The sequence below is a fragment of the Phanerochaete carnosa genome (genome assembly GCF_000300595.1).
Source record: "Phanerochaete carnosa HHB-10118-sp unplaced genomic scaffold PHACAscaffold_5, whole genome shotgun sequence".
Lineage (NCBI taxonomy): Eukaryota > Fungi > Basidiomycota > Agaricomycetes > Polyporales > Phanerochaetaceae > Phanerochaete > Phanerochaete carnosa.
Genome location: NW_006767632.1, coordinates 1,518,170 through 1,546,111, shown reverse-complemented (window position 1 = coordinate 1,546,111; position 27,942 = coordinate 1,518,170). Strand labels below are relative to the sequence as shown.

At 53.5% G+C, this 27,942-nt stretch overlaps 10 protein-coding genes across 10 annotated transcripts; 5 read left to right on the top strand and 5 right to left on the bottom strand.

Moving 5' to 3' along the window:
- Positions 1-180: 180 nt before the first annotated feature.
- On the bottom strand, positions 181-3,791 carry PHACADRAFT_256068 (uncharacterized protein). The gene is made up of 20 exons (XM_007395707.1): positions 3,759-3,791; positions 3,676-3,706; positions 3,573-3,619; positions 3,440-3,517; positions 3,196-3,387; positions 3,011-3,130; positions 2,847-2,963; positions 2,668-2,791; positions 2,513-2,609; positions 2,351-2,454; positions 2,198-2,295; positions 1,987-2,081; positions 1,817-1,935; positions 1,693-1,762; positions 1,467-1,638; positions 1,224-1,409; positions 1,076-1,168; positions 907-1,013; positions 667-847; positions 181-617 (listed from the first exon to the last, which is right to left on the bottom strand). The coding sequence occupies exons 1-20, from the start codon at positions 3,783-3,785 to the stop codon at positions 297-299; spliced, it is 2,379 nt and encodes a 792-aa protein (XP_007395769.1). The 5' UTR covers positions 3,786-3,791; the 3' UTR covers positions 181-296.
- Positions 3,792-3,916: 125 nt separating this feature from the next.
- PHACADRAFT_256066 (uncharacterized protein) lies at positions 3,917-5,796 on the top strand. Its single transcript, XM_007395706.1, has one exon. It carries the CDS (start codon positions 4,626-4,628, stop codon positions 5,568-5,570), a length of 945 nt encoding a protein of 314 aa, XP_007395768.1. The 5' UTR covers positions 3,917-4,625; the 3' UTR covers positions 5,571-5,796.
- Positions 5,797-6,017: 221 nt separating this feature from the next.
- PHACADRAFT_143775 (uncharacterized protein) lies at positions 6,018-7,165 on the top strand (the record flags this gene model as incomplete). Its single annotated transcript, XM_007395705.1, has 4 exons — positions 6,018-6,438; positions 6,473-6,865; positions 6,918-7,079; positions 7,127-7,165. Exons 1-4 carry the CDS (start codon positions 6,208-6,210, stop codon positions 7,163-7,165), a joined length of 825 nt encoding a protein of 274 aa, XP_007395767.1. The 5' UTR covers positions 6,018-6,207.
- A 23-nt stretch (positions 7,166-7,188) lies between these two features.
- On the bottom strand, positions 7,189-13,495 carry PHACADRAFT_256062 (glycosyltransferase family 48 protein). The gene is made up of 11 exons (XM_007395704.1): positions 13,090-13,495; positions 12,659-12,906; positions 11,992-12,603; positions 10,947-11,942; positions 9,220-10,897; positions 8,990-9,169; positions 8,095-8,939; positions 7,706-8,036; positions 7,582-7,655; positions 7,465-7,528; positions 7,189-7,411 (listed from the first exon to the last, which is right to left on the bottom strand). The coding sequence occupies exons 1-11, from the start codon at positions 13,286-13,288 to the stop codon at positions 7,356-7,358; spliced, it is 5,283 nt and encodes a 1,760-aa protein (XP_007395766.1). The 5' UTR covers positions 13,289-13,495; the 3' UTR covers positions 7,189-7,355.
- Positions 13,496-13,662: 167 nt separating this feature from the next.
- On the bottom strand, positions 13,663-14,890 carry PHACADRAFT_256061 (uncharacterized protein). The gene has a single exon (XM_007395703.1). It carries the CDS (start codon positions 14,770-14,772, stop codon positions 14,410-14,412), a length of 363 nt encoding a protein of 120 aa, XP_007395765.1. The 5' UTR covers positions 14,773-14,890; the 3' UTR covers positions 13,663-14,409.
- Positions 14,891-15,687: 797 nt separating this feature from the next.
- PHACADRAFT_208957 (uncharacterized protein) lies at positions 15,688-18,038 on the top strand. The gene is made up of 3 exons (XM_007395702.1): positions 15,688-16,529; positions 16,585-16,848; positions 16,915-18,038. Exons 1-3 carry the CDS (start codon positions 15,767-15,769, stop codon positions 17,961-17,963), a joined length of 2,076 nt encoding a protein of 691 aa, XP_007395764.1. The 5' UTR covers positions 15,688-15,766; the 3' UTR covers positions 17,964-18,038.
- Positions 18,039-18,404: 366 nt separating this feature from the next.
- PHACADRAFT_195471 (uncharacterized protein) lies at positions 18,405-19,965 on the top strand (the record flags this gene model as incomplete). The annotated part of the gene is made up of 10 exons (XM_007395701.1): positions 18,405-18,608; positions 18,665-18,679; positions 18,750-18,999; positions 19,051-19,111; positions 19,167-19,253; positions 19,308-19,425; positions 19,481-19,603; positions 19,655-19,807; positions 19,861-19,871; positions 19,926-19,965. 10 exons carry the CDS (start codon positions 18,405-18,407, stop codon positions 19,963-19,965), a joined length of 1,062 nt encoding a protein of 353 aa, XP_007395763.1.
- Positions 19,966-20,447: 482 nt separating this feature from the next.
- Positions 20,448-23,409, bottom strand: PHACADRAFT_256057 (uncharacterized protein). Its single transcript, XM_007395700.1, has 15 exons — positions 23,275-23,409; positions 23,003-23,219; positions 22,821-22,952; positions 22,598-22,764; positions 22,377-22,539; positions 22,262-22,320; positions 21,888-22,209; positions 21,830-21,835; positions 21,724-21,774; positions 21,646-21,670; positions 21,426-21,589; positions 21,349-21,377; positions 21,199-21,296; positions 20,980-21,145; positions 20,448-20,927 (listed from the first exon to the last, which is right to left on the bottom strand). Exons 1-15 carry the CDS (start codon positions 23,367-23,369, stop codon positions 20,537-20,539), a joined length of 2,085 nt encoding a protein of 694 aa, XP_007395762.1. The 5' UTR covers positions 23,370-23,409; the 3' UTR covers positions 20,448-20,536.
- A 148-nt stretch (positions 23,410-23,557) lies between these two features.
- On the top strand, positions 23,558-27,137 carry PHACADRAFT_143766 (uncharacterized protein; the record flags this gene model as incomplete). The annotated part of the gene is made up of 6 exons (XM_007395699.1): positions 23,558-23,661; positions 23,727-23,771; positions 23,836-23,957; positions 24,012-24,049; positions 24,097-24,357; positions 24,406-27,137. The coding sequence occupies exons 1-6, from the start codon at positions 23,605-23,607 to the stop codon at positions 27,135-27,137; spliced, it is 3,255 nt and encodes a 1,084-aa protein (XP_007395761.1). The 5' UTR covers positions 23,558-23,604.
- Positions 27,138-27,387: 250 nt separating this feature from the next.
- Positions 27,388-27,822, bottom strand: PHACADRAFT_95750 (uncharacterized protein; the record flags this gene model as incomplete). The annotated part of the gene is made up of 3 exons (XM_007395698.1): positions 27,388-27,426; positions 27,483-27,644; positions 27,709-27,822. The coding sequence occupies 3 exons, from the start codon at positions 27,820-27,822 to the stop codon at positions 27,388-27,390; spliced, it is 315 nt and encodes a 104-aa protein (XP_007395760.1).
- Positions 27,823-27,942: the final 120 nt, after the last annotated feature.

Here is a 27,942-nt window from a genome sequence, read left to right as displayed (position 1 = left end):
AGGCCCGAAGAATGCCAAAATAGGAGAATTCACGACCACTGCAGTTGTCGTCGGTACTGGACGTACGTCTGCCACATGAATGTATCTGATGCTGCAAGGCTGACGGGCACTGCTCACAGTAAACCTGAACGCCTATATAAAGACGTACGGAACTCAAGTCTACTGTGCCCCTTGCTATAACACTAATGCACCCTCTAGTTCTCAGGAAAATGCGACAAGTGCAATGAAGAAGACGCGAGGGAGGCCGCTGCAGGTAGCACCTCTTGAGAGAGATGAACAAAATGCGTTTCGGCCCCCTATATATCTAGGTCTATTGTCGCCAGCGTATTGTCGTCTAGACCACCGTCCCCGTATTCGTCGTCGTCTTGTACTGTTTCTGGCTGTTGCTTCTCCGCTTCTAGAGCTAATTCCTTCTGCTTCGCCTGCTGTCGCTCAACGTCCTCGAGCGTCCAGAGAGAGATCCCGGTCTGATTCTCGTTCGGATTCTGGGAGATGGTGCGCATGAACAGCTTCGACAGGGTGATGGCCATGTCTGTTGACAGATTTGAGGCCGTCTCTGTGATGTACTGGTTAATCCAACGAGGGAGCTTGGCTCGCTTGTCTGCGCGGGCAAACCTCTTGGGGTCGCAGGTGAGCAGCGTTCGGAAAGGCTAACAGTAGACGTACCTTGTCCGCAAACACCATCAAACCCCAATCCGTCTTACCACGCAACACACGCCCGACACATTGCGCCGCGTTACGCATAGCGTCGAAGCCGAGAAACTCTGACTCTCGTATGCGGTAGGTGTCGCGCAAGTATTCCAGCCTAGCCTTCAGTATGCGACTCTCGGTGTACTGGTACGGGACACTGCATCATGAGCGAGTGCATCAGCAGCGAGCAATTATTTCGGGATTTCCGGCACTGACCCAAACATGATGACCGCGCGACCATAGTTGTGATCAAAATCAATACCTTCTGACACCTTACCGCGTGCCACGGAGAGAAGAACCGCACCACGGCCGTTATCGCATGCCTGGTCAAAGTGTAAGCTTCGGATGAGAACAGCGGAACTCGCGACAGGGCCATCATTCTTACCCTACGGTAGTTTTCAAGCGCGATGCTTGTCTCATTGGCGTCCGGCGTCTCCACAAAGATGAGCTTGTATTTCCAGACTTCGTTTAGAATGCCCTGGACGCAGGGTGAGCGGCCGAGGGATGAGGTCATGAATGACGGAAAAGCGTACCATGTCATTCCAGGCTGCGACTATGCTCTCCATGTACAGATAGCTGGGGAAGAATGCCACGATTCCGTCCGGTACAATCTTGCTGTACTCGATGAGGATACTACCGAAGTTACGTACTACTGCTGGATCGTTCCTGACCTCGAAGCGTGAGCTGATAGCAACTTGGTCACTGCCTCGAGTAATGACCTGCAGCAGAGCGTCGGCATGGTTTCGTATCCGTGATAGCACATCAAGCGCACTCACCAGGGGCAAGAATGAGTTGCGCGTCAGGGTCATCGAATATGATTCTTGAATGACGGGGGTAAATTGGAGCATCTTCGGGTACATATCCAATGGCGAAATCGTCCCAGATGTGATGACTACGCTGCTGAAACGCTCGAAGACAGTTTTAATCGCTATCGAAGGATCCAAACAACTGGAAGCTTCGATAAGCATAAGCAGACGGAAAGAGTAGCTATGACAAGCTTACGTGAAGTGAAAGATAGGGTTCGGCACGGTAGCATTGTCTGTCTCGAACGGCTCAAGAATAAGCAGGAAGCCTGAGAGACAAGTTAGCGAAAAGGCAAACATTCCTCGCGTGAGAGCAGATGCACCTTTCTCGTACGTGGCGACAAGGGTGGCAAAGCTTGCGACTTTTTGCAATGCGGAGAATTCGTCCAAGCGGTTCAATTCCAGGGTGCGAACAAGTGATTGAAGGCGCTCCGCACAGAAGCTGACAACACAGGGTTAGCAAACTGCTTGACTAGAGGCTTCCCGCACGAACCGCAGCGGCCTACGCTCGATATACGTAATGTCCTTTAGGTGCTGGAGGAATGATAGCGGTGTCTCGGCCACAACGTGCAGCACACGCATGCGCGTCTGGATGCCAGCTTACCCATCAGGACAAATTTGAGCGTGTTATAGGTGAAACAAACCTAGTACAAAAAGCGTCAGCAGAGCACGGCGGCCATTGATACCGACGAACGCCCACAAACCTTGAGGTACTCAACAAAGCGCTTGAGGAACGCCACGAAATGTTCTGCCTTACGAATGTTCCCAGGAATAGCCTCTGTCAGGAGATCTTCGGGAAGCACTATGAGCAGAGCCTACGTCAGAGACGAGGGTGGGAGGAAAGGCGGCGAATTCACCAGGATTCGCCACAAGTGAATCTTCATCAGTCGCAGCCTCCTGTAACCCCTCCACGAGTTTTGCATATTCGTCCTGTAACTTTGATGCGTCGGTGCGCTTAATTCTGGAGAGCAGTCAGCAGGTCAGGGCGTGATGGGCTTCCTATGAGTGAGCAGTCTTACTCCTCGATCTTGTCTCCCAGGCGCGTGACGCTCCTGGCTGCCGAGTCGAGCATCGGTCTTGTGAGATCAATGCTAAGCGATTCAATACAGACGTTATCTAGAGGTATAAGGTTCACAGCTATGCTTCGCCGCGTCCATAGCGCTTCGTCTCTTACCGATGTTGTGCGCTTCATCGAAGACGACAATAGAGTCCTTTGACATCTCTTTGGAGACTTGCTCCGCGACCTTAGGGTCGAGAAGGTAGTGGAACGAGTAGATGACGACGTCGACGAAGGCCATCTAGGTGTCCGGGAAACAGTGAGTACAATGCAAATATACATTGATACTTACTCACCATTCGTCGCACGAGGAAATATGGACAAACAACGTTGTCACGGCCGTACTGGAGGACGTCTGCCAGCGTCCATATGCCAGGAGGAATCAAGTTGCCAGGTTCGAGTTTACCAAGGTTCTACTCTGAGTCAGATCGTCGTCGACGGGATGTGGATGGAAGCAAACCTCATGCCAATCGCAGAGGTCGACAGAGCCGGGGTTGTCTCGGCCCTTCTGGCAGACCGCGCTGTTCGTGAGGTCTCGACATCGCGCATCGACAACCCTGCCCTTCTTCTCCTTTGAAACCTGCAACCCAGCGTGAGTACATCTCATGTGTTCCCATTCAAACTCAGTGCGCGACTGCGACCCACTTCAGGGTGTATACACAGATTCTTCCTGCTGGTTAGACCGAGGCCATAGAATCCTCTCTCCTTTGCTTGTTGTTCTTCTGTCTCAGCGATAGAGAGCCGATACTCCATGAGACGTTTTAGCTCAGCAAGGGCCTTCTCGATCTCAGGAACCGTTCGTGAGCAGTAAATGAGCTTCCGTCGTGCAGGATAGAACTAGTATGCAGATATATCAAGTCAGCTCCGACATACGCGTGCATAGACTCACTTGTTGATATGATACAATCAGCGACAACAATGACACGGTCTTGCCGGTTCCTGACGGCATCTCGAGTACACAGTGACCCTGAGGTTGTTAAGTAAGGCGTCCGTCCGGAAGGTAAATTGGACGAGACGCATACGCCTGCATCGAGTGTCCGCTTCAAGTCGCACATATACGAGTATTGTTCTGCATGCGGTTGGGGGTTAAATTACGACAAGAGCATCGTCGGTGCACGAACGCACCTGGGTATATCCGGTCATAAGGGAAAATTACCTACACAGCTCAGCTCAGCTCAAGTCCAACAGGAAGACACAGACGAGCATACAGGGAGATCATCAATGTAGAATTTCATGGCGAGTTAAAGGCGAGCTGGAGGGTGCAGAGACAGCCTGAAGAGTGGTTGAGAACGACAAGAGGGGAAAGGGCGACTACTACTGCAGTGGCGCGGTCCCGGAAAGCAAACGCGAAGCGCGCTTGAGTAACGCTAATTACGATCTGTTTACCCGCACGAGGGCGTCATTGGCCCCTTGGTCCCAACCAAATGTTGTCTCGAGGCGTGCGACGGGCAACGTTTGCTCTGCCTCGGCGCACAACATACAGCACACAGCGAGCGTGTCGCAGATTTCAGTCAAACTCTAGGGAGCAGTCTACCCACACCCCACCTGATCCTATATCCCCTTCGCCAATTCAGGAGCATTTCATCCAGAACACCGTCTTTACCTTTGGCGTCTTCAAACGCTTCCTCAAATACTCCGCCGTCGGCCTCTTGACAGTATCGGTGACGCTATATGCTGCGTTTGAGGGTACACACCAGTGGGTGGAACACGTTGAACTCGCTCCTGAACCTGATGGAGAGACACGGAGGTGGCAATGGCATTTAGAGGCAGAGAAGTGGACGGGAGGAGAGAAAGGAGGAACAGATCCGGCCTTGGGATACTTTGTTCGCCATTCCCTCCGCGCCGCGTGGATGGCACAAATCTGGGGTACAGGTTCAGGTGCGAGCGTCATTGGATCGAACGCGTTCACCGGCCGAGGTGGTTCTGGTGCGGGGGGACTGAACGTCGTGGAAGGAAGACTCGAATATGCTCAAGAGTTCGTCAAAACCGCTCTACGGATAGCCGAGGGACGAATAGCGTCGGGCAAGCTACATGTTCAGACGATCGGTGACCTCCTTGCGCGACATGCGGACATCATGGAGCGGATGGGCACGCGAGATGCACTCTTCGAAGCTCGAGCCGAATACGAAAGAGTATGGGCTGCTCAGCCTGGCCAGGGTGTTTTGGCAGCACGCACTGCTCTCAAACTCGGAGATATTAACAGAAGGCTCGGCGACAAGGACGAAGCCATGACCTGGTGGACTCGTGCGCTTGACCTCCTGCAGGGCAAGCAGTCACCGGCGGAGGCTGCCGGTAAACTTGTCATCCCAAACACACTACCCTCCGAGCCCCTGACTCAGCGTACCTTCCTCTCGCTCCTCGTCTCCCTCTCCGCCTTCTACGCAACTTCAGGGCAGCTGCGTCAAGCGCAAATCCTTGAAGAGCAGTCTCTCGAGCTCTTGCGGACAATCCCGCAACCCGAGTCTCTACAGGCGGCGTCACCACCCCAGGCTCTCCATGCGTTGTATGTCCTCCACCGATCTTCGCTTCTTTCAATCCACCTCGCGGAGGTCCTTTATGCACTCCGCAACAAACCAGTCGCTTCGATTGAATGGCTTACACGTGCTGCAGAGTCTGCTGAACGTGTCGCCCTCACCCTGACCGGCCTGCCACCCATCCATCCCGACGCACCTCAGTCTAAGATCCCTCACCCGCCGTCATCGGAAGCGGCGCTGACCTCTGCTTACACCAAATCGGTCTCTATGCGGAAGCCAGCACGCAGTCTCCTACGAGACTCACGCCGCACGGCTGCAGAGGCCTGGTCTCTTATGGGCGTGCTGGCCGAGGCGTCTGACGCCCCTGGGTCGAAGGAGAAAGCGATGGAATGCTACGAGCGAGCGCTTGGCTGGGTTGGCGTCGCCGCGGATGGTCCGGCCGGCATAGGTAAGGCTGGTGAGGGCACTCTCGAGTCTGAGTGGAAAGTCCTTTGGAGCAACTATGTCAGGGTGAGGGACGCAGTTCGGAGCCATGAGAGAAAGTAGACGCACTGTGGCGGAAGCCGCGTTTGTAGCGGAAGAAGACTGTCTCATGGTTTTTTACATACAGCTGTGTATTCTAGTTCGTGCACCGCCGTGTCGTTCCGTAAACACGCGTCCACCACGGGTCCGAACACCCACAATGCAAAACAATGCGAAGAGCTGCTGTCGGCGGAGTTATCACCGTGCTCGGGGCTGCCTTCTGGGGCTGATGTGCTGTTGACTTTGGACAAACAAGTCGCACACAGGAGACCAGCAAAACGGGAGTCAGCCGGCGATTAAGAGCCAATCGCAGGGACACACACCATCGCTGAGATGACCGACTCGACTCAGTTCATGTCGCTTGATGCGCCCGCTACCCCTCCATCACTTCCTCGGACATCCACCCTGATAAAATGTGTGTCCAGGAATATCTCCATGCGCTGAATGAATGAAGTTTATATACCGGACCGCTGAATACTTGTCCGCAGACGGTACCGAGCTCTCATCTTGATCGAGGCTGACGTTCGTGTCCTGAGCCTGCGCGGCTGACCGCCAGCCTCCTAGCAGTACTAGCAGGGCTGCCGCTCTGCAGCATGGACTGAACTTCGGTGCACCTTCCGGCTCGCGAACAAGGCCCACGAAAGCAGCCAGTGTCTCAGCCATGAGAGAGTCAGCGTCCGAGCCACTTACGACGACGTCGTCGCACATCGGGAACGAGAGCAGCGGTCGGCCCGCACCTGCTAGTCAATCCGAGGCGTTGAAGACGGTCATACAACTTCAGGTGCAGGTCGAAGCACTCACGACAACTGCCCAGGCAGCCGCGAAGCAAGCTCGTCTGCTGACGCAGTATGTGAGCACCCTCGGCGAGGTAAGCAGTGCGCCCTTTCACGTCGTGAGTGTACACGAGCTCACAGCACGTTGTGTAGGCGGACGCAGAACTCGTCCAGGAGCATGCCAAACTCAAGGCGGCGAACATCGTCTTAGAGTGTGACCTGAAGAGGACGAGGGAGGAGGGCGAGGCCTGGAAGTCCCTCGCGCAGAACGTGCAAGAGATGCAGGAGATGGCGATGGCAGCCTTTGAACGCTGCAACGCGCTCGAGAAGGAGAACATTGAGCTCCGCCAGGCGATGCACACCTTCGCTGAGGGCTCTGCGTCGGCGACGGTACAACAGCTGCAAACGATTATCGTGAGCCTCACGGAGGAGGTGTCGCAATACAAGAAGCGCGAGGAGGACATCAAAGCGAGGGAACTGTCTCTGCGAAACAAGGAGAACAACAGCATTATTAAAGCTATGAGGAAACAGACTAAGGAGCTGAAGGTACACTCAACGTTCGCAGTCGAGTGGTTTGTGTGCTGACATTCAGAGCCAGCGCCGCTCCTTGCAGAAGACCCTGGAAATGAAGACCGTTGATACCAAGGAGCTGAGGGAGATCAAGGAAGCGAAGGAGACTCCTGTGCTCGGCAACAAGAACACTAACGCGAATCACACCGGGTTGAATCTGACGAGGTCGACCGCCACGAGCCCCGGACTGGTGAGTGTAGACATGCCTTCGTCACCCAGATACTCAAGCTTCTGTAGCCTGCGATGCCTACGTGTCAGGAGTTTTTCTTCCTGTAGCCACAGCACTAGCTGAACCAATGGTCGAGATAGATCTAAGATGATGGGTGGTATTACAGAAAATATCCGTGATGTAACCTGCCGATAGATGGATATACAATGTGCGGGCGAGGCGGGTGAGTATGCTATTGAAAGCGATGCGAGCGTAAATTGCAAGTCATATTCCGCGGAAGCAGCGAATGGACTATCATTAAATGTTCTGGCAAACTGTGCAGTTGAGGGTGATCCTGTCACGGAACAGAGCGGCTGCAGAAGGTGGTCAGACGAGGGCCAGTATTAGAGCGGTGAGTAAAACATACGCAAGACGACCAGAGCAGCCAAAAGTGCGACGACAACCAGGTAGACAAAAGTATATTTGAAGACCTGTGAGAGGCATTGAGAGAGAGGTCCACGAAACACCACCTTGGAGAACGTACGATCCATCTACGCTGGCGCTTCTGCTTGGTGGAGAACAGTGGTGACCGGATCTGCTTTGACGGACGCAACCAGTCTAAAGAGAGTTTAGACACAAATCAGAGGAATGCTAATCGCAGGACTCACAGAGCATTGTAGAGTGCAACCTGTCAATGAAGGGTATGAAGATAGGCGGCGTCATGATAATCAAAAGGATATGGCCGAGCAAGAAGTCAGAAGTCCACAGAGACATCTCTACGATCTTGACAACGTATTCGCGAGCAGGCTGCGAGATGGCCGAAGTGCCAAGACCACGACCGTACCACTTTCCAGACCACCAGGCCAAATTCGTCTCGTCGTGCTTGAATTCACGGGAAAGGAAGACGGAGATAAGGATCTTCTGGATAGCGCGCTGGATGGCAATGATAGAGATGATGCCCAATACGGCGTGAGAAGCATCCCAAAGTTCCAAGAACCACTGATAGTAGAACATGGTTTCAGGAAAGCCTGGGCAATGCTATGACAAACGGACTTACGAAAAACTCAAAGAAGGCAACCAGGCCAACCAATGAAAGGAAATGAGCAAGAGCGGCGATGACGGACGGGAACTTCTTGACAGAGCCGAAGACGGGTCCGAGGAAGAGAGACAGGAAGAACAGCGCAAGGAGCACTGCAGCATTCCAAACGACAGGGCCAATAGCGATAACAGCGATACGGATGAGCGGGCTCGGGTTCTGTTGGCCGTTCTGGTTCGGGAAGGACTTGACGAACATGTAGGCCACCACAAAGATGATCGACTGGCAGATCGGCCAGATGACCTCCGAGAACAGGACCGCACGCCACGGCGCACGAGGTACATCACCGGAGAGCTTCTCGGAGGGATGACCCAGTTTCTTCTTCTTGTAACCCGTAATCATCGTGCGCGAGAGACGGCAGTAGCCATACCACGAGCTCGCCTTGTGCCGCGAGTTGCCACGAGACATCCACCGCAGGAACTCCCGGTAGTCAATGATGAAGTCCGCGAAGTTGAACTGGTGAGGATTGAAGATGAAAGGTGCAACGCAAAGTGACATAACAGAGAACCAGAAGTAGATGAGGAAGGGCGTCCAGATGGCCATCGTCGCGTAGAGCAACATCAAGACATTCCGCATACCCATGTAGATGCTAGGACCCGCGAATCTTGAGTAGAGAACGGTGAAAGACAGTCGGGTTGTGGCAAAACCACGTCCGGTAGCGATATAGCGAGCACCACCGAACGTCAAATTGCTGAGAATGGATTGTGAGTAGATTTGAGTGGAGAAAACCTCGAAGATTGGAGAAAGCGATAGAAAGTGCTTCCCGAGACGGATGAGCGCCTTGCCGGTTCCGCGTTCCAGCAATTCTGCAAATCGATCAGCAAGACGTTGCGGGGGTAGTGGGATTGATACCAACCTTGCAAGAACAGCGGCAAGAAAGCAATGAAGAACACCAAGAAGATAGACTCGATACACCGTTTGATCCAGTCGAACACGGGAATGAGGTTGTAGCAACCCGGCTGGCCGGGCAGAACGTTGCCATGTGAATCGACCTTGCAGATGGCGAGCTGCTTGTTCAAAGTGCCAATATAGACCACTAAAAGACCAGTAAGCCACAGTCAAAATGAGATGCGCGGGATCACGCACGCGTCAACATGAAGATCTGGATAGAGTAGATGACCAAGATGTTGTTGATGTGGAATCCGGGGTGACCGTAGTAGAACGATAAGAACCGATCCATGGGGAGTTGTGTGCCGAGGTAGTAATACTCGCGACTGAGCATCTGCTCACCCATACCGATACCGAGCTTCGTCTGGAAACCGAGGATAGTACCGAAACCAAGATCTCGACCTTTGCCGCACTGGTAGTACTCAGAATGCTTGATTCGCCCGCCTCGGCTCATGGCGGTCATACCAGCGAAAATATCCTCGTTCAGATGCAGACCCTTCTGCGCCTTAGAGACACCACCACGAGTGGTCATAAATGCCGCGTTCAAGAAGTCAGGGTGGCCATAGTGCAACTTGCCACCAATCCAGGCTAGGCAACGGGGGGTCATAGTACCAAACGTCTGTTCCTTTCCAGCGGCGATGTCACCGAGCACACCGATATTCTCTGAGAAAATGTACTCTCGAGTACCGACGATGGCGACCGGGTGTTTGGCGAACTCCTTGTGACCCCACTGCGCGTACGGGCTCTGGTTCGAAAGGTTGAACTCCTCAAACTCGCCAAGAATATTCCGGATCTTGATACACTCCTCCAAGTAGTTATCCTGGTTGGCGTCGATGAGTTGTAGATACTCGCCACGGTAGAAGATAATGGCGTGGTTCTGGTTGTCCGATTTGCCGTCTCCAAGAATAGGGTTACCAGGAAGTTCAATCTTGAACTTGGGCTTCCGCTTGCCGGTATCGGGATCGATCTCGGAGTGTCCGTCGATGACGATGGAGTACAAGCGTGCTTCGCCACGTGCACCAGGCTCTTCGTCCAGGTATGCGATCTGCAGGTCTGGATACGCACGCAGAAGGAACTCCGCATTCTCTTGCTCCTCCTTGTTGAATTTGGCGAATCGTTGCATGGAGACAGTGAACTTGAACTTGCGGCGAGCCATACGCTCCAGCTCGCGCTCAAGGCGATCGGTGTTGCCGGCAAACCTCTGTACGATCTGCGGGTTCTCTACACGATAGAGCAGCTTGATCGCCTTCGAATAGTTCATCATGCCGGAGACGGTGCGGTACAGAGTCTGAAAGCGCAGGGATGCCCAAATTCGAGTGCGGAGAGTGTACTCCGGAGCCGAAGTCTTGAAACCGATGCAGTAGAATGGCAAGTCGTCCGCGCGCTGTTTCGACTTCTCGTTAGGTGTACTGGCCGTGCCATCGAAAGACCCCGATTCCTCCGCAAGGATCTTGGTATCCTTCACGAAGTTGTCCCACTCGATAGGATGCAGCTGCTTGAGATACTCGAGCAAAGTAACGCGAGTGTTCTGGTCTTGCTCCCGGATAATCTCGCGCAGACTGAGTAAGATCTTCTCGGAGTAGTGTGGGACGAGGACAGTGAACGTGGGCATGGCATCGATGGGCAAAGGATCGGGGACAGCAATAGTGAGAGACGATGCGAAAAACGAGATGCGACGCTCGGCTTCGCCGCCCTTCGGGAAGAACTCGCCGCTGTTGCCGTTGTTGTTGGTGAAAAACGGCGGGGCACGAAGAGTACGGCTTCCGTTCGGGCCGTCGGTCTGGTGGTAGAGGAGCCGCTGTACATGGTCAATAGACAGCAAATGCTCCCGGTACATCGAGATGATGATGGCGTTCCAGATCTGAGAAACAAGAACCTATACGATGTTAGTTTTACGATCCGCAAAGAGCGAAAAAAAAACATACCTTGGGCTTGTACTTGACTTCCATCTCAGCCGTTGCCAGAAGCTTGGCGTAAATACGCTTGGGCATCCTGGTGTACACTTCTCTCCAGGGTGTCCAAATAGACAGACCGAGAGCAAAGGAGCGACCGATGGCGAAAATGACGACCCAGATGATATACCAGAGATACGTGTCCAAGAAGAACAAGACCAGGTCCATGATATACATGATCGTAAGCGCGAATGGCACTTGGTTGGAGCAGAGAGCGTTTCCAAAGATTTTGTCGTTACAGTTCTGGACCTTGGTACGAGCCATGACTGCGATCGGGGCACTGAACGACGAAGTCAAGAAGAAGAAAGATTCCGTGAACTTGCAGCCGAATACCAGGAGCCAAAGCATGATGGACGCCGTCCTCGCCGAGGTCGTTAGTGTCGGGTACGAGGCAGTGAAGGTCTGCGAAGCAAGATATTTGCGCGACTTGCCCGCGACGCGATCCCCGAACATACGGCCAGACGGAATCAGGGAAAATGCCACGGTAGCGACAACCGAGATGAAGAACTGAACAATCGCCACAATAAGCGGTATATTCGACGGCGCGGGACGGCCATCGACCATAGCGACATAGACAGTCGGACCACCGGTGAGTGCGAGTACGATGACGAGGAAGATGAGACGAGCAGTAAGGTGGGAGGCGTTGTTCCAAGTCGTCGGGACGTAGGAAAATTCTGCGATGGTGGCTGCAATCATGATCAACGTGGCAACAGCACCACCCAGGGCGGTTGCAGACCAAGTCATGGGTGCAGAGGGGGACTGCTTGTCTGCAGGTGCATACACCTTGGGTGAGTGGTAGGCGGTATAGAACCAGTATACTGCGACGTGCAAGATCCAGATACGGTTAAAGTTGACCAGTAAGTGAGCGATAGAACGCTTCTCGAAGTAGGTCTTGAAGAAAACCTTGCTCCAGTCAACTTGACTGAGCTTTAACCATCGCTGTGCTGGTGGGAAGTCCACGAGGCGTTGCTGTAATGCAGATCAACACACAAGCTCGACCAGAAATCGAAGCACGTACACCACTGGATAGGACAATCCTGGCGATACCCTCTGGGTACCAGAAGAGCTGATTAATGTCGTCGTAACCAATGATCTGGTCGTGATCCTTCTCCTTACGAACGAACTTGCCATCGATAACTTCATAACCCTGATCGCGTATGAAACGATAGAGCGGCTTGATGACCTGTTCAAGGTAGAGACCTTCGGGAACCGGGTCGACCTTATTCTGGCACTCGGGGCTCCGATAGTAGTCGTCGGCGCACTTGAAGATGAAGCAGAGACACTCTGGAGTGAATCGAACGTTCCCAGCTTCACCCCAGCAGAGCAGGTAGAGGGCAACCTGACGGAGGCGGTCATACTGACTCATGTTGTTCATAGCATTACGCCAGCGGTTCAGCGCGCTATCGAGGGACTTCGGCTTTGCGTTGCCACCCTTCACGCTGCGGAGGCGTTGTAGGCCCGGGTTGTTGTACTGACCGACGGCATCATCCAAGTTCAGTTGCGCGGCGAAATACCACTTTCTGTAGTTTGCGTGTTGTCCACCAATGTAATCGGCGTGGACAGTCAAGAGTGCCTGGTTGGGCGTCATCCGTGATGCTCTCGAATCGAGCAAGGTCATGAGGAAGTCGAACTACAATCCGATACATTCAATCCATATATGCATTAAGTCGTGCGGCAATTCATACCATATTCCGCATGTTATCCTTCTGGAAGCCAAATTTTTGGGCGAGGTCCAAAAAGATGTCCTCGATTTCCTCAGTGGAGATGGGTGCTTGCCGCTCAGCGGTCCATGCAGGAAATGGTTCGCTCGAGCCGGGAATATCAGAGAATGGATTCCCTGCGAATCCAGCGGTGCTCGTGCTCATATGGGAGGTGATCGACTCAGCGTAGTGTCGTTCGAAGTCGTGCATATCTTCCGAGCTCGCACCGGCCGCTGTAAAACACAATGGTCAACATTTTGAAGAGGCAGGAAAGTCCAAGACAGCGACAGGGTATCTTGCAGTGGTCATTGTTGAGGTGTCGCCATGTCATACACGTCGCCGCATAGTACAACAACGCATCACATGCGACAGCGTAAAGCGCTGAGGTATCCATACACAAAGAAGCAGGGACTCACACTGCGGCGTATACTGTCCAGAATGACTATAGTAGCCATTAGGGTCGTTCAGAGGGACGGCGCTGGCGTTTCGACTGTTGTACATGTCGCTGCCAACGGAGTCCATGGAGTATTGATGCGACGGCTGTGAGTAGGGCGACGATGCCTCTGAAAAGGGATTTTGGCCAGGCTGCTGGCCATACGGCATGTGGCCGGACATGGCGGAGGGTCTTGGTCGAGGGCGGAGGTGAGTATCACGGTGTGTTCTTTACAGGTAAGCGTGCGGGATTTCGAGAGTCAACCGGACAGGGCGTCTCCAGGTGAGATTATGTGTGAACGTATTAATGAGTGAAAACGACCTGCAACAGCTTGTGTTGGGTCTCAGTTAGAAAATTCAAGACGGGTGAAGGCGGAAGACGAAGGAGGGAGAGACACGACAGGCGACCTGGGATAGGGAAGGATGAAGATCTTGCCCTCAGCCGTCGATGCCTGAGTGTCCGAGCCGTGGGAATTTCGTCTCTATGCGGATGTCCCTTCTTTTCACTGCTTCTGTTTGATTTGATGGCATTTCATTTCACGGACGGTGGCCATGCTTGATATTTGTTCTTGCGGCCCTACGCTCGACGCCGTCACCCAGCTTCGGGCAGAAAAGTCTGCACGAACTCTGCAAAACTTGCAGCTGCAACGACACCATGTCCGCTTGGCGAGTGAGCGAGCCACTATCTCCACGTCCTGATGCCAGTTTCCATGATGCTCAGATCTGTCCACTGCTTGTCATGCTGTACAAAACCCTCCACGTCGGGCAAGCGTCATGAGACTCCGGATTTCCCGTCACCTCTCCTAGCCCCCTTTGGATTCAAGTGGTACAGTACTGTATGGTATTAGCTGCAGCTGAGTGCTATCGATACAATATGCAGAAGCCCAAGTGTCCAGAAAAATGCACGTGAATAACCACCCAAGCAAACCGCTTCAAGCCCCCGTATCCATAGTGCTACCGTGTTCTTCCGCTGGTGGATCTGTCCATGGGAGTGTGAAGCGAGCCGTGAGACACCTTACGTATTCCCAGTCTTCCAGCTGACGTTCTTGTCCGGGTATTGGTGCACGAGCAGCGTAATGCCACTGGCCTTTGCGGAAGAGTATGACGCTGTCGCTCACTGGTATCAAGGTCTTGGACTCGAGATGGAAGAGAGCGGGGTTGCGCGTCGTAGGAGCCAGCTGACAGAAAACCAAGAGGCAATCGTACGAGAGTGGGCTATTTGACCCCGTATAACGCAGCCGGAGGTTGTTCATGTCCGCGCCCTCATCCCTTGCTGCTTGCGCCCAAGGGTCCAAGTCAATTTCCTAGGAAGAGTGCGTAAGGTAGACCATCCTTGCTGGCTGACACGTGTTGCCTACCTTGAGATTCTTCTCTATAAACGACCGCAAAGTGAGTCCAGCATTCCATGCGCCAAACCGCTTTTTCGCCTCTTCCCAGTGTGCCTCGAAGATTTTTCGTGCGTCGCGTGCCATGAACCGCCTTACAGCAGTCTCCAATACGGGGCTAGGCGGGGGAGCAACCGACTTGAACAGCGGTGGCCCCGCATATTGCGGACGACCTTTAACGGGAGCGAGAGATAGTGTAGTTGCTGGAGAAGTTGGACGAAGATGAGTGCAAGGGGATGGCGCTGGAGAAAAAAACCTACAAGATGGGACCGTCGACACCATGTTTTGTACCCGCGACAAAGAGGGAAATCAAGCTAGAGAAATGCAACTGAGGTATCCGGCTTTGGGGAAGAGAGGGAGGGGGAAAGCCGCTTGATGTGCTAGTCACACCGAATGTTGAGCGGCCTTTTTTGTTCGGAAGCATATATTTTAACGTATTTGGTTAAATTTCGCACGCAGTACAGTGTAGGACCACTCCTTGGGACACCTGATCAATATTCGCTTCCCCTTCGTATGTTTCTCGCATATAAATACTAAATAAATCGCATTATATTACTACAACATATGAAATACCTCAGTGGAAAGCTGCAAGGCGAAAAGACGAAAGCTGAAGTCAAGGCGAAGGACACAAGACGGAGGTGGTCCAGGATAGCGGCTACCACTCCTTGGGACAGGGTGACTGATGTGACAAGGGTGATAATTTGTGACCTGTACCAGCAGTCTTGGCAGACGCGGCAGTCACGCGGCAGTCAACCTTGTCACGCCTCAGTCACGCCTAAGCTCAGTGGAATCATCTCTGATGTATTCCAGCTCGACACTTATCACCTGAGCATGAAACACATTTTTCACATGAATGGGGCATAAATCGGAGTATTAAAGAATATTTTCGCGAATTTTAGGTTGACTGTGCGACTCTGGTGACGGTCGCAGCATCACTGAAACCGGCGCGCTTGACAATTTTCGAGGCTTTTTGCTCCCCCACCTACGCTACAATACCGGATGGCTCTGAGCTTCTGATGGCATATAGATATAGATGTATTATATACAGTAAAGTGGTAGTGATAGGCCCTACAGGCTGTGCGAGGGCAGAAAGTGGAGTGTCCCAAGGAACTGTACTTGGATAAAAGAATAAGGCGTGATCATGTGATATTCACGTGCCCGCGTCAGTCTCGTGGAGTCGTGGTAACTTAAATACTCCTACTTCCCGTCCAATGTCCATGATGATATCGTCGCGGCTGCATTCGCGAGTACGACAAGTTGACAACTACTCTTCCCAATGAGCCAGCGAATCACCCTTTGGCAGCCCAGGCGTTCTGTTACTTCAGACGAATCTTGCACGACGGTTGTCAAATATTCATACAAGAACATTGCCGTACGCGCGCCCTACGAAACTTCTCAAGCTGCCTCTGCGAACGGCCCTCTGGCATACATACCCTCACTCCAGTCTTTATGCATTAGAATACTGTCTGAATATCCGGATCAGCTGCACGTACTTGGACCCATACGGCTGCCCTACCATCCGCCGACAGCAGAAGGTGACCGCGACTTACTTCGGGAGCTCATCTCGGCATATCAAAGTGACCCGCCTACATCTGAACATGAAATCCTTGGGACGGTGGATCCACGTCTCTGGGCAACGTTAGTCCAGCTGTATGGTGGTCTTCCAGAGCACTTCCGGACATACAAGATTCCCCTAGCGGACCCGTATCTTCCTCTGCTTCAAATTATCCCTTCCAACCCACATTTCGCTCTAGTCACAGTTGTAGAATTGCCAGCTTGTTGTGAGCTAAACGACGACACTATCGTACAGCTTGGACAGCTTCATGCTTTAACCGCTTTGGATGCCAGTGCCACGTCCTTGACGTCTTGGGGGGTCAGAACGCTGGCGAAGACCCTTGTGAAACGGGTAGACTCATCTTTGCATTCGGCTGCGCTCTCTGGCCCTTGGGCTCTCAGGATGCTGTCTTTCCGTCACTGCATACACATAGACAAGGATGTGATACCCAGTCTTCAACTGTTTCCTCTCCTCAGTGTGGTCGGTGCGTCCGTTTGATCATTTCTTCCTATCCATAAATGACACATAGTGTGCTACAGATCTTACAGGAACCAAATATACCCGACCCGTAGACCGCAATACCCCGTTCCGCCCTGATGGCGACCCTAAACTCTACCATCCTGCTTCGCTCTTTAATGCACTGGACACACTAGACGAGATCTCCCGCGTTTGCCAAGGCGTATCTATCTACCCACATCCACAGCCGTTCCTCTTGCATGTCGATTCCTTGGAGCACAGAAGAGTCAGCCCCCTCAGATCTGCAAGTATGCTCAGGGCGAAACCGGGTTCTACTGGAAGAGCTGGTACGTCCGGAGTCCGGAGTCCGGACCAATACTTAAAGTCCATTTCTGATTGCCCGTCCCATTTAGCTTACGGCCAGCATGCGGGACCGCTGCGCCAGCATGCCAATGACCATGAGCGAATAGCAGCTGACGAAGCTCGGCGACATGCTTCGAGGGCGGCTGCAACCGTGTTCTATGCCTCCAGCGAGACTTCGTCCTTACCGCCGGTGCTTCCGAAGTTCGGTGAAATCTACAATCACACCACGTCTATTTCGCCCGCGAATCGCGCAAAGTCAATCGCAGCAAGGCACCCTAATCCAACAGCCGATCAAAGCTCGCAACGACTATTCCGCGAGCCTCCTCCCTGGGCAGTGCTTGAGACAATGCGCTCCGAGATCTCTGGCGAAGCTGATACGAACAGGCCTCGGTCACGCATCAGCGTTGATGAGCAACCTCTGTCTTCAACGGCTCTAGTCACGAGCCAGAGAGCTACGGAATCTGTTGGTGCAGTCTTCAGCATGCTCAAGAGCAGGCTCGCAATCGACAAGACACAGGCCGCAAAAGACAAGACGCCCCGAACGACGAAGTCTACCGTCAATCCCTTTTCAAGAAAGATGTTCGAGGATGCCTTCAACCTTCGTGAGTCCCAAGTAGAACAATCCGGACTCACGAATGGGCCGCGCAAAATGCGACGTGTATCTGCCGAGGATAGCTCGCAGGACGATATCGAACCGGAAATCCCAAAGTCTAGGCTCCCGATACCCCCTCGTTCCACGAAGCCTACGAGGCCAATATCCACACTTCCAGTCCCACCCCTACCGCCTAGTCTAAAATTGACAATCGGGGGACCCGACAGGGCGATGCTGCGAAAAAGCTCTGGGACACCTGTCCGGCTGCATGCAGATACGGTCCAGACAAAGTTGAATGCTTATCTGAAGGAGGACGCGACGAGGGGCCGGACCTCTAGTGCGGGCTTCCATCTTGGCGTGCGCGGGTCCGCCACAGACATTGCGCCTGTCAATACAGGAGAGCCGTCGGAATTCCAGGCGCAAGGCTGGAGTAGTGCTACGAAGAAAAAGCGGAAGAGCTCGGACTCGGACTCGTCGTTTGATTGGAAAAGATGGGGTGGCACGTAGTAATAGAATACACAGCATTTAATTGGAGCAGCGACACGACTATTCTCTGCTTATCGTGCAATGCATTCGAGGTGTGGTGTGAATGATACAGGGTGGAAACATGCTGAAATGCTTTGCAAGACTTGTCCAGAGCGTTGAAGAGCTTCGACTTTGCGCCTCTGGGTCGGAGAGGAGCTCGCTTTGATCCGAGGCCACGCGGCGTTCCTCGATCAAATCCAGCCTCCGCGTCAACGGTGATCGCGTGCAAGACTGCAAGGTTATCAGCCCGTACTCCCTTTGCTCCCTGACCTCACCACCCTTCGCTACCTTCGCCCATTTCTGCCCATTTCTGCTCAAAGTCCTATGGGACATCTGCCTATTCCATCCGCCCTCATCCAGGCCTCTCGGACACGCCCCGCAGCCAAAGTATCCCTCAGCTTGCGGCCATGTCGGTTACGCGCGATGTCCACGGCCCTGCCAAGGCCATACCGCTTTCATGTTGGTGCCAGCTGGGCAGGGAAGCCACAGCCACCAAAGTCACGAAAACTCATTGGGTCACCCTTTGCGAGCGATAGTGAAATTGGTCGCTGGAGGGACCACGTACTCTCCCGACCCAACGGTGGCCTGGGGACGCACATTGGCGAGGACTTCTTCTACATTCAAGAGGTACGCTGGCATATTTCTCAGCAAGCAAGAATATGTTTAAACTCATTTTTTCTTAGATGCGCAGCCAGTCGGTAGATGTCTCTCTCTGTCTACACACTGCATGTATGGCTTATCTCTCCTGTCCTGCTGGCCGCTTTCCAGGGAGTATCGCTGGGCATAGCCGACGGCGTCGGTGGCTGGACAGACTCTGGAGTAGACCCTTCGCTCTTCTCGCAGGCACTCATGTATCACGCGCATCGGTATGCAAGGCTGGGCTGGGCCGGCGAGCCGGAGATTGATCCCACGCAGGATTACGAAGAGCGACAGCAAGTGGAAGGTTGGGAGTTGACACCGATGGAGTGCATGGACCTGGCTCACGGAGGTGTTCTAAGGGAACGAGATGTGGCTGCAGGTCCGTCAGGAGTCTTAGTTGCGAACCGATTGGAACTGACATACTCGCCAGGATCGAGCACTGCTTGCATCGTAAACCTGAACGCGTCCTCAGGACAATTACGGGCTGCAAAGTACGCTTTTACCGCGACGCTTTCTGCAGCATGTCTCACCTCGAACGTTACGTAGTCTAGGAGACAGCGGTTTCTGCGTCATCCGTTCTTCCCAGGTGATACACTTCCAGCAGCCTCAGACACACTTCTTCAACTGTCCAAAGTACGGTCTACGTTCATCTACCCCCTTTACTGTTCGGTTAACAACGCGTGCCAGACAATTAGCTAAGCTCCCGCGGTCGGCTCGTCTGCGCGGGGGAGCATGTTCCGACGCGGCTAGTGAAGCCGATAATGTCTCCATGAAACTGCGAGACGGCGACTTGGTTATTCTCTTCGTTAGTTCTACCGCGTTTTCATTAACTCTTCAGCTGTACTGACCCGCCCGATCAGACTGACGGACTCTCAGATAACGTCTTCCCAACTGAACTGATCCAAATATGCTCGCTGGTCGCACGTCAATACACGCATGCGCCTCCCTCGACGAAATTTCCTGTGGGCCAGGCGCAGGGTGAAGTACGTATGCTCATACGGGTTTTAACTTCTTTTTGATTGTGCTGCTTCTAGCCATATAACTTCGTGCGAGAAGATGAGGACGCACACGTGCAGACGATGGCAGAACGCATCATCAGCTATGCGACCCTCTGTATGCACAACAAGAAGCGCGTCAGTCCCTTCGAGCGCGCGGCTGCAAGGGAGGGCATGTACTTCCGAGGAGGGGTAGGTGGCTCGCCATTAAGTGTATATTTTTAACTGACCTTTCGGTTGCACAGAAAATTGACGAGTGAGCCTTCCATGGTGAACCCTGATCAGCATCTCGTCGCTGACATCCCTCTAGTGTCACGGTTATCGTTGCACTCATACGCGAGACGTTATAGATAAAAGCAAAAAAGGGTATCGTGCTATCTCTTCTACCATATACATCCCTTGGACATACATTGGTACGTCTATGATGCTTTCCCCCCAGAGTTAAATGCCCCTCTTATATGCTGCCATTCAGACCCACGAACATTGCCATAACTCTTGCACATGGAAGCATCTGATCATTCGTCACAAGTAGATCCATTTAATGTATACCCATAGTGTATCCATCATGCCCTTGATATCCCATTACTATTGCACACCCTTTCTACACAACGCTGCTTGCGTCAGTATACCAGCCTCAGCACGCTGCCGGAGCCCCATTGCGGTCGAGGCTTCTCCGGGTATACGCGTCGCGAGTGAGTCCGAGGGAGCGGTGTGCTCAAATCTGAGGCCCTCACGCTGCCGGTGGGACGCGCACAAGCCACTCTTTCTATGTCTCTTGCTTTGCCGTACTCGTTCTCCACTCACTACGCGTGATGTCACATAGTTACCACTCAAGATGTGAGCCTACTTGGGGTCCAGTCGGTGAGTGATCAGGCATCTCGGCTAATGATACAAATTGCGGTTCTAGATTAAGTCTGTGCATTAGAGGTTCCGCTCGATGAAGCTCTCAATGACACCCTCAAGCGTGGTGGAGTATTCCTTGAGGACGACCTCGCCGTTTTCCACGAGCGTGTTCGGCTGCACGAACACCTTGCGCGGCTGCTTCTTCCTGAGGACGACGTCGCGGATCTCGCCGTCCCAGCCGGGGAACGGCGTCGTCAGCTCGGTGTAGAACGCCCGCGCACCCGCACCATCCGCCGTGCTCTTGCGCACCTGTAGCTCAACGAGCAGCTCGCCCGCGGCCTTGCGTCCGCGCTTGAGAACCGCCTCGCGGTCGACGCGCACGTAGATGTTCTCGAGGCTGCCGTCGGTACCCCGAACTTCTTCGAGGCGGGCGACGCCGGATTTGATCAGGTGTTGGGTGATACCCAGGCTAAGGCAGTCTTGTGAGATAGGACATAGAGACGAGAAGAGATGAGACGCACCGAGCCTGCATGTGTGCCTGTCCATGCTTCTTCTTTGCGGGGTCATAGTACTCCAGAGCCTTAAGACCGGCGCGAGCCATGATGAGGAAGGTAACGTATTGGATTTCTTCAACGTCTTGCTCGTCCTCGTACTTGAAGATTTTGAGGATATCGCGGTCGCTCACAACTGGATGCACGAAAATCAGCCTAGGTACAGTAGTATGGAAAGTGGTAACCTACGGTACAGCGCCACTGTCTCTGCGCGGCACTCTTCCATAGATGAAGAGACTTCGCCAAGCACAGAGCCCGGGGTCTGACCAGGCTTATACCATGATGTACTGCGATAGATTCGTTAATATGTATTTCCTGGTGCAGTCAGATCGAACTGACATCGGCTTGCCTGTGAGTGGGTTAATGACCTGCGCAACTATTGAGTACGGTCACGTATGACAGAACGGGATGTATACCTTCGCGGGATCGAAGTTCTTCGAGCCGTCTTCCCGTTCCTCAAACAGCTTGCCCGTACCGTGACCCAGAAGCTCATGGTTGGCAACTTGGAGTTCGAACGCGCGGTTGTCCCACTTGTTGTAAACATCAACGTCAGAAGGGTGGATGAAAGTAAGCTCCTCATCTAGCGGTGGTCATTGAAACTAGATTCGTCGCGAGAATCAGATGAAGTTGGCTTACTGGGAGCCTTCGCCGCCAGGATGTTCTGCGGGTCCGCGTCAAAAGGTCAGATGCAAGGAAGCTGTTCCATGTACTTACTGCCAGAGACACGTTCTTAAAGCCCGTCGACTCACGGATATCGTAGTAGTTCTAGCATCGACCGTGTTAGCCTCACCTCGACACAGCATAGTTTATCTACACATACGGGAATCTTAAGCACTTGTGAGCATCACCTCTAAGTACATTCAATATCGATAACTTACGTTGATTCCAGCCGGGATACCTCCAGTGGCAAACGTTACAATATTCAGCGCCGTGAAATCAGGCTTGCGGAAAATGTCGACTTCAAAATCTTTGCCCCAGGGCAGAACCTTGATCAGCTCTGGTGCTCTATTCACGAGCACCTCATATCTGGCACTAAGTGCCTTGTCGACGATAGCTGTGAAGCCTTCCCACTCGGCGCGTCCACCGTACGGGTCGACATAGGTCTCGATGAAACCGAGATAGCTTTCCACGACGGGACCAATGTCTTTGACCCATTCGCGCGAGCCGGCTTTGTGGTCTGGGATGGAGCCACTCTCGAACCTGTACGATGCCATTTAGATGTGTTTCACCCGGCCAAAATTAGTCTACGCACGACTTGATGTAGCCTTCGAGCATGGCCGCCTGGTGCTCGTTCGCGACGAAATCTTTAGCCTAGTTAACCAAGCTGTCAGCGATCTAGAATGCAAACCAGGATGGGTGCCATAAACCTTCTTAAGCGCAGCGTTGACCTTCGCCAGCGCCTCAGAATGGTCGCCATACTGAATCGTGAGTTTGCCCTTGTTGTTACCGATCTCGAACTCGTGTGTCGAGGACTTTGATTCAACGGAAGCCACAAGTAGAGTGAAGTCTGCGGGGCCGTCCTTCTTGACACTTGAATCAAGCTAGTTAGTATTGTGATGAAGACATCGCGTGTTTAAATATGACTGACCGAGTATTGAGAACATCGACACCAAATTTCTCAGCGGCGGCCTGAACGGCTGCAACCTCGAGGTCCGTCGGCGGGTGACCGAGATAATAGTTCGAGACGTGGCCCTCTTGACGTTTGCCGATGTAGTTGCTTGATTCCGGAATGAGCTGATAGATATGGTCTTTCAGCTGCACAGATGTGGTAGATGAGCATATAGAACCTGCAGGCGAGCCAGTAACCATACCTCATTCCATAACGCAAGGGCTTGTTTGGCGTTGGCAGACTTCTCTACGACCGCGAGGAAGCTGCCCTCTGGCACACGGGGAATAATTTTGGTGAAGCCAAAGCTTCGGAAGTTTACCAGGTTGCTCAATACCTACGCGATCAGAGATAGTGTTTGTAAACAAACGATAGAAGCAGGCTAACCTGCGTGGTATATTGCAGGAGACCGCTCCAATCGTCGTCCGGGACTCCAGACTGCTGCTTCAAGCCGGCGAGATCAGCGAGCTTGCCGTCCTTGCTGAAAGTCAGGATGAGCAGATCGTAAAGCTTGCATGCCTGCGGGGTAGTCTGTTCCTGGATGACGCGAGCACCCGCCCAAGAGGCCTCGCCAATGTAGTGGGCATACTTTTTCTCCTTTGAGCTGTGCAGCAATTCTCGTGAGATAAATAGCTGTACAGACAACGAGCTCTATATACCTGAGTTGTGCGAACGACTTGGCTATGCCGAGGCTGCACACGGGGGTGTCGCGATCGGCGAAGAAGCGTTCGGTGGAGAGGTTGACGGAGGCCATTTTCCTGGCGTGCAACCGGCTGGGCGAAAAGGGCTGGCGATGGTGGACAGAGGTCAAGGACCGGAATGCATTTCGATATCGATGCATGACCAGCACGCTGCTCGACCGTGACCGAATCCACAGTGAGTGTGACCGCCAGCTGATACCGTCTCGCGTCGGAAGCGCTCAGTTATACGCGTGAGTGCCGCGGAGGCGCCTCCAGTTGCAACCGCCGTCCATCCTCGTCCACTAAGGGATGGACTATTTCTCTAAATTCCTGAGGTCAGGGCTTCAACCATCCGCTAAAGTTGAAGTTAGTGCGCGCATACTTAAATGACTCCCTGCGTAATAAACTAGACTGACTGCAGTCACTGCTAGATTGACCACGCGCAGGAGTTTCACAAGTCATGGACATCAATCAAGGTATGTATCGACTTTTGGGCTGTATCATACACTACTCAAAGCCGCACCTCTATCTGCATTTCAGAACACCCTAGAGCACCCCGATGAACGACAACTCGCGCGGGGGATCAAAGCGACCGATGTACCAGCGCACCTACAATCCGTGGTGGACGCGCTTGTGTGGGAATCGACACGTACAGAAGAGGGGTATGTCGCAGCAGGGATATGCGCGGTGTTGAAATGAATACCTCTTAAATGTAGCGGTACTGGTGTTTGTCTCGAATACTTGCTCAAGAATGGTCAGTACCTGTTTCGCTACAAGCCACACTCGCTCAAATATGAATAGATATCCTTGGCACCCTCGTGAAGCTCAGCGAATTAGATAGGCCAGTCGGAATCCAAGCCGAAGTTCTGCGAGCTGTTCAGAACATGGTCGTCCTCCTTGATGAACAGTTCCTCGTCCATTCTGCAGTACACAAGGCTGTTTTAAGGCTTCTCCGGAACTGCGTCGGTGACGATATTCAAGAACAGCTAGATGGCCGGAACCGAGTCGTCGGTGCAGCAGGAACTAACATGAGGAGTCAGCCTTCGGAGTACGAAGTGGATCGTAGGTCCAATAGCCCTGCAAGCAGCCCCAAACTCTGACGGTCTGCAGTGGTGAACCTTCTATGTATTCTTTGCAGCCGCATCCGACATTACCGAGAACTCCTTATGATCTTCTTCCATGACAAACACTGGTACAGACCAGAGCCTCTCTTTGCCGTGGAAGAGGAAGATGAAGAAGACGAGGAAGAAGAGCCTCCTGCTACCCAGGAGGAAAACAGTGGAGCAACTCCGGCCTTGACCGGCGAGATGCCTTCCGAACAGGACACTTCGCTGCAAGATGATACCACCGCCGCGTCATCCGCAACGAGGAAACCAGAATACGAATTCCTGCTTTTCAACTATCTTCTCCGTTTCGTACATCGTGAGGGCCAGATTGGCGATTTCGCTCGTGCTGGTCTTCTCTTCCTCATGGACGTTGCAATGACATCAATCGAACCTTCGCAGAGCTCAAACGATTTGTCCTCTTCCACGTCCACTCTATCCTCTGGCAACGATCCCACAAACGATGCGGCTTTGGCGCTGGCGGAATACATTCTGGACGGCGACTTCTCTGACGTTCTTGCTGCTGGCCTGGCTGCTGTTTACTCGATATTACCAACGAAGCTCGAAGTTCGTCCACCAGTGCAAACAGAGTTGACACCATCTTCTGGCATGATCCTCGGTGGAAGTGCAGTCGAGATCTCCGAGGAGGTGAAGGAGAAGGAAGAGATTGAGCGGGAGAACAGACGATACATGGGTATCGAGGATTCGTCAAACGCAGACTTCAGGTCCCGGCTGGACCATTTTTTAAAGCTCCTGGAGTTTCTGCAGGACGTTCTCCGTCGAAATGTCATACAAGAGATGCCCGACGGATCCTTTGACCCTTCCACCCTGCTTGGCTCGGCAATTGTCCAGTCCATTCTGGATGCTGTCCGGAGAGTTTTTCTGGAGAATGTGCTCTACCCATCCATCCTCGAATGCTCAGACTCAGACGGCAGCGCCGTTGCAGTCATGTCATATATCGAGATCATGATTCGCACGCTCGAGAACGGGCAGCTCGGGAACTTGCTCGTCGAATTTCTCACAAGCGAGGACAATACCGAGGATTTTACCCGCTCCCGCATGCCCCGACACCGCACCACTCTGGACCTCAGCACTAATGCTCCCCCGACGTCTGAGTCGACACGAGCTGCCAAGTCGCGGCGACGGAAGAGTGCGGCGATGGCCCTGCTGGAGATTGAGGCACCACACGCCCACCAGCAGTCCGGGTACTTTACATCGATGGGACGCTTCACGCTTAAGGACCTTCTCTTGAGTTCACTTCGATCAGCATCTCAGGCTACCATGACGGCCGCAATGCAGCTACTCCATACCATGCTACAGCAGTACTGCCGACTATCGGCGGAAAGGCTACTAGTCGTCATTCACGACCCATTCGCCACAAGCTTCCCACAACCGGTCTCCTTACTTCCTCCAATAGACCCTACCAAGATGGACGACGACGAGGACGAAGTCTTCGTATACCCAGGCGCAGATACCGATGCTTTCATGATCGACCCAAAGCCGTCAGGGACGAGTATCCTCTTCGTACAGCCGGAAGCCACTTTCTGGGCTCACGAGCGCGAGATGAACTTGTACCTCGGCCTTGTGTCTCGCCTAAACCCAAACCACACCGAGGATGTGTTCAGCACTGGGTATGACCACTACCTGCGCGATGCTCTCACAAATATCGAATCGCAGCCGTGCTTCTACATCGACATGGACCTGAAAGAGCGGGAGAAGCTGAAGCACAGGTTGAACCCCAGTGACCCGATGCTCTCTTCGTTGGTTGACGGACTGCGGAGGTTCTTCGCTAACACGCCAGAACTGAACATGTCACTGACTGGGGTCCTGGCCACGCTGGCGATCTGCCCTGACCGATCTCTTGCGGGCTGGCTGGCCTTTACCGAGAGCGATAACAAAGACGCTCCCACACTAGACATGTGGTCTTCGCTCATTAGGCATAAAGATGACGGCGACGACCGGTCAATTGACTGGCGCATCAACGACGACCTCGCGGTACGCACAGCACCGCTCGCGACGTCTGCTATCGACGAGCGCACGAAACCGGTCGTGTACACGATCTTCCAGGGGCTCGTCCAGCAGCTCGAGCGGTACCGCACACTAGTCGAGGACTTTGACCGCTTCCTGCTCGAACGGCGGCAGGGCCTGCTCTTCTCCGAGAACCTGACCGACGCGCTGACGCTCGCGCTCGACGTCGAGGGCAGCGTCTTCGCCCGCGCAGTCCCCCCGCCGCCGACGGCCCCCGCGGACGCCACGTCGCGCCCAAAGGCGAAGAGCAAGAGCGCGAGCTTCGTGTCGATCTTCACGCCCAAGAAGCGATCCAAGCAGGCTCAGACGTCGACCGGGTCGCTGACGCCGCGCGGCGCGCACAAGGCTCTCGAAGCGAGCCCATTCGGGCCCCACTACCAGCGGACGGCCGCCATCGCTGTCGAGCCGTACCTTGCGCCTGTGCCGTCGGATGGACCCTGGCAGCCGGCGAAGCCGATGAAGAAGTGGAACGAGGACGAAGCGGATGCGTTTGCCTCGGGCCAGTGGGGCGATACAAGCCTTGCCAGCGACCTTGTGCGCGCGAAGGAGGAGAGGCAGGAGGAGCAGGAGGAGCAGGAGAGGAAGGTGACGCAAGTGACGCTATCGCAGCTGCTGGACAACGTCGTCATTCTGGAAGAGTGCATGAAGGAGCTCGTGGCAATCATTCATGCCAGGAGGAGCTTGGGAATTGATTCTATCCGATATCTGTAAATTGTTTATACCTCTCATCATGCTGCGAAGCACTCGGTTTGATTATGGAATAGTGCATGCAAAGGAGTGTACTATACGCCGCATGTCCCTCGCCGCAGGCACGTTCACCGAAGCTGTTCACGCATGATGCTACTATGCAACACTTTCGATTCACATCTGTACATTCGATGTTATACAACACCCGCCAGTCAACTTATACTATAGTACAATGATGCTGACACTGCTCGCTCGAGATGAAGACGAGACGAGCTTAGAGGGTAATGGGGGCGCAGCCAATGCCAATGCCGCCCTATATGCAACCAGCATGAGTGCAAGCTCCGCAGTCCAAGGGAAGGAAATACTCACGATGATACCATTAGAGCAGGAGACAGTCTGGCTGCTGCATGCATTGCCGTCCCCGACACCCACGGCGGTGATCGGGCTGCAGTCCAGGCCAATGAGACCGGTCACGTCCTGCACGACGACGCCCAGCCCGGCGAGGATGGCAGCACCCGCCGCAGAGTTGGCCTGCAAGAGCAATATTGATGGTCAGCGACTCTCCGGCAACTTATGCAAAGTGGGGCAGACGTACAGACTCGGTGCTGTCACAGCACGCCGTGGTGGGCTGCGAATTCCTGGCAGTGGGTGTGGCGGCCGCAAGAAGAGGGAGGGCAAGCGTGGCGAAGACAGTGAGCTTGGAGAACATTGTGGAGGTTTGCAAGAGCTGGATACGCGAGAGGCGAGAGAGCTGTTTGCTGCAGAATCCGACGGGCCTTTGTCTTCCTTTATACGTGACGGTTCTGAAAGACGGTTACCCTGTACCTAG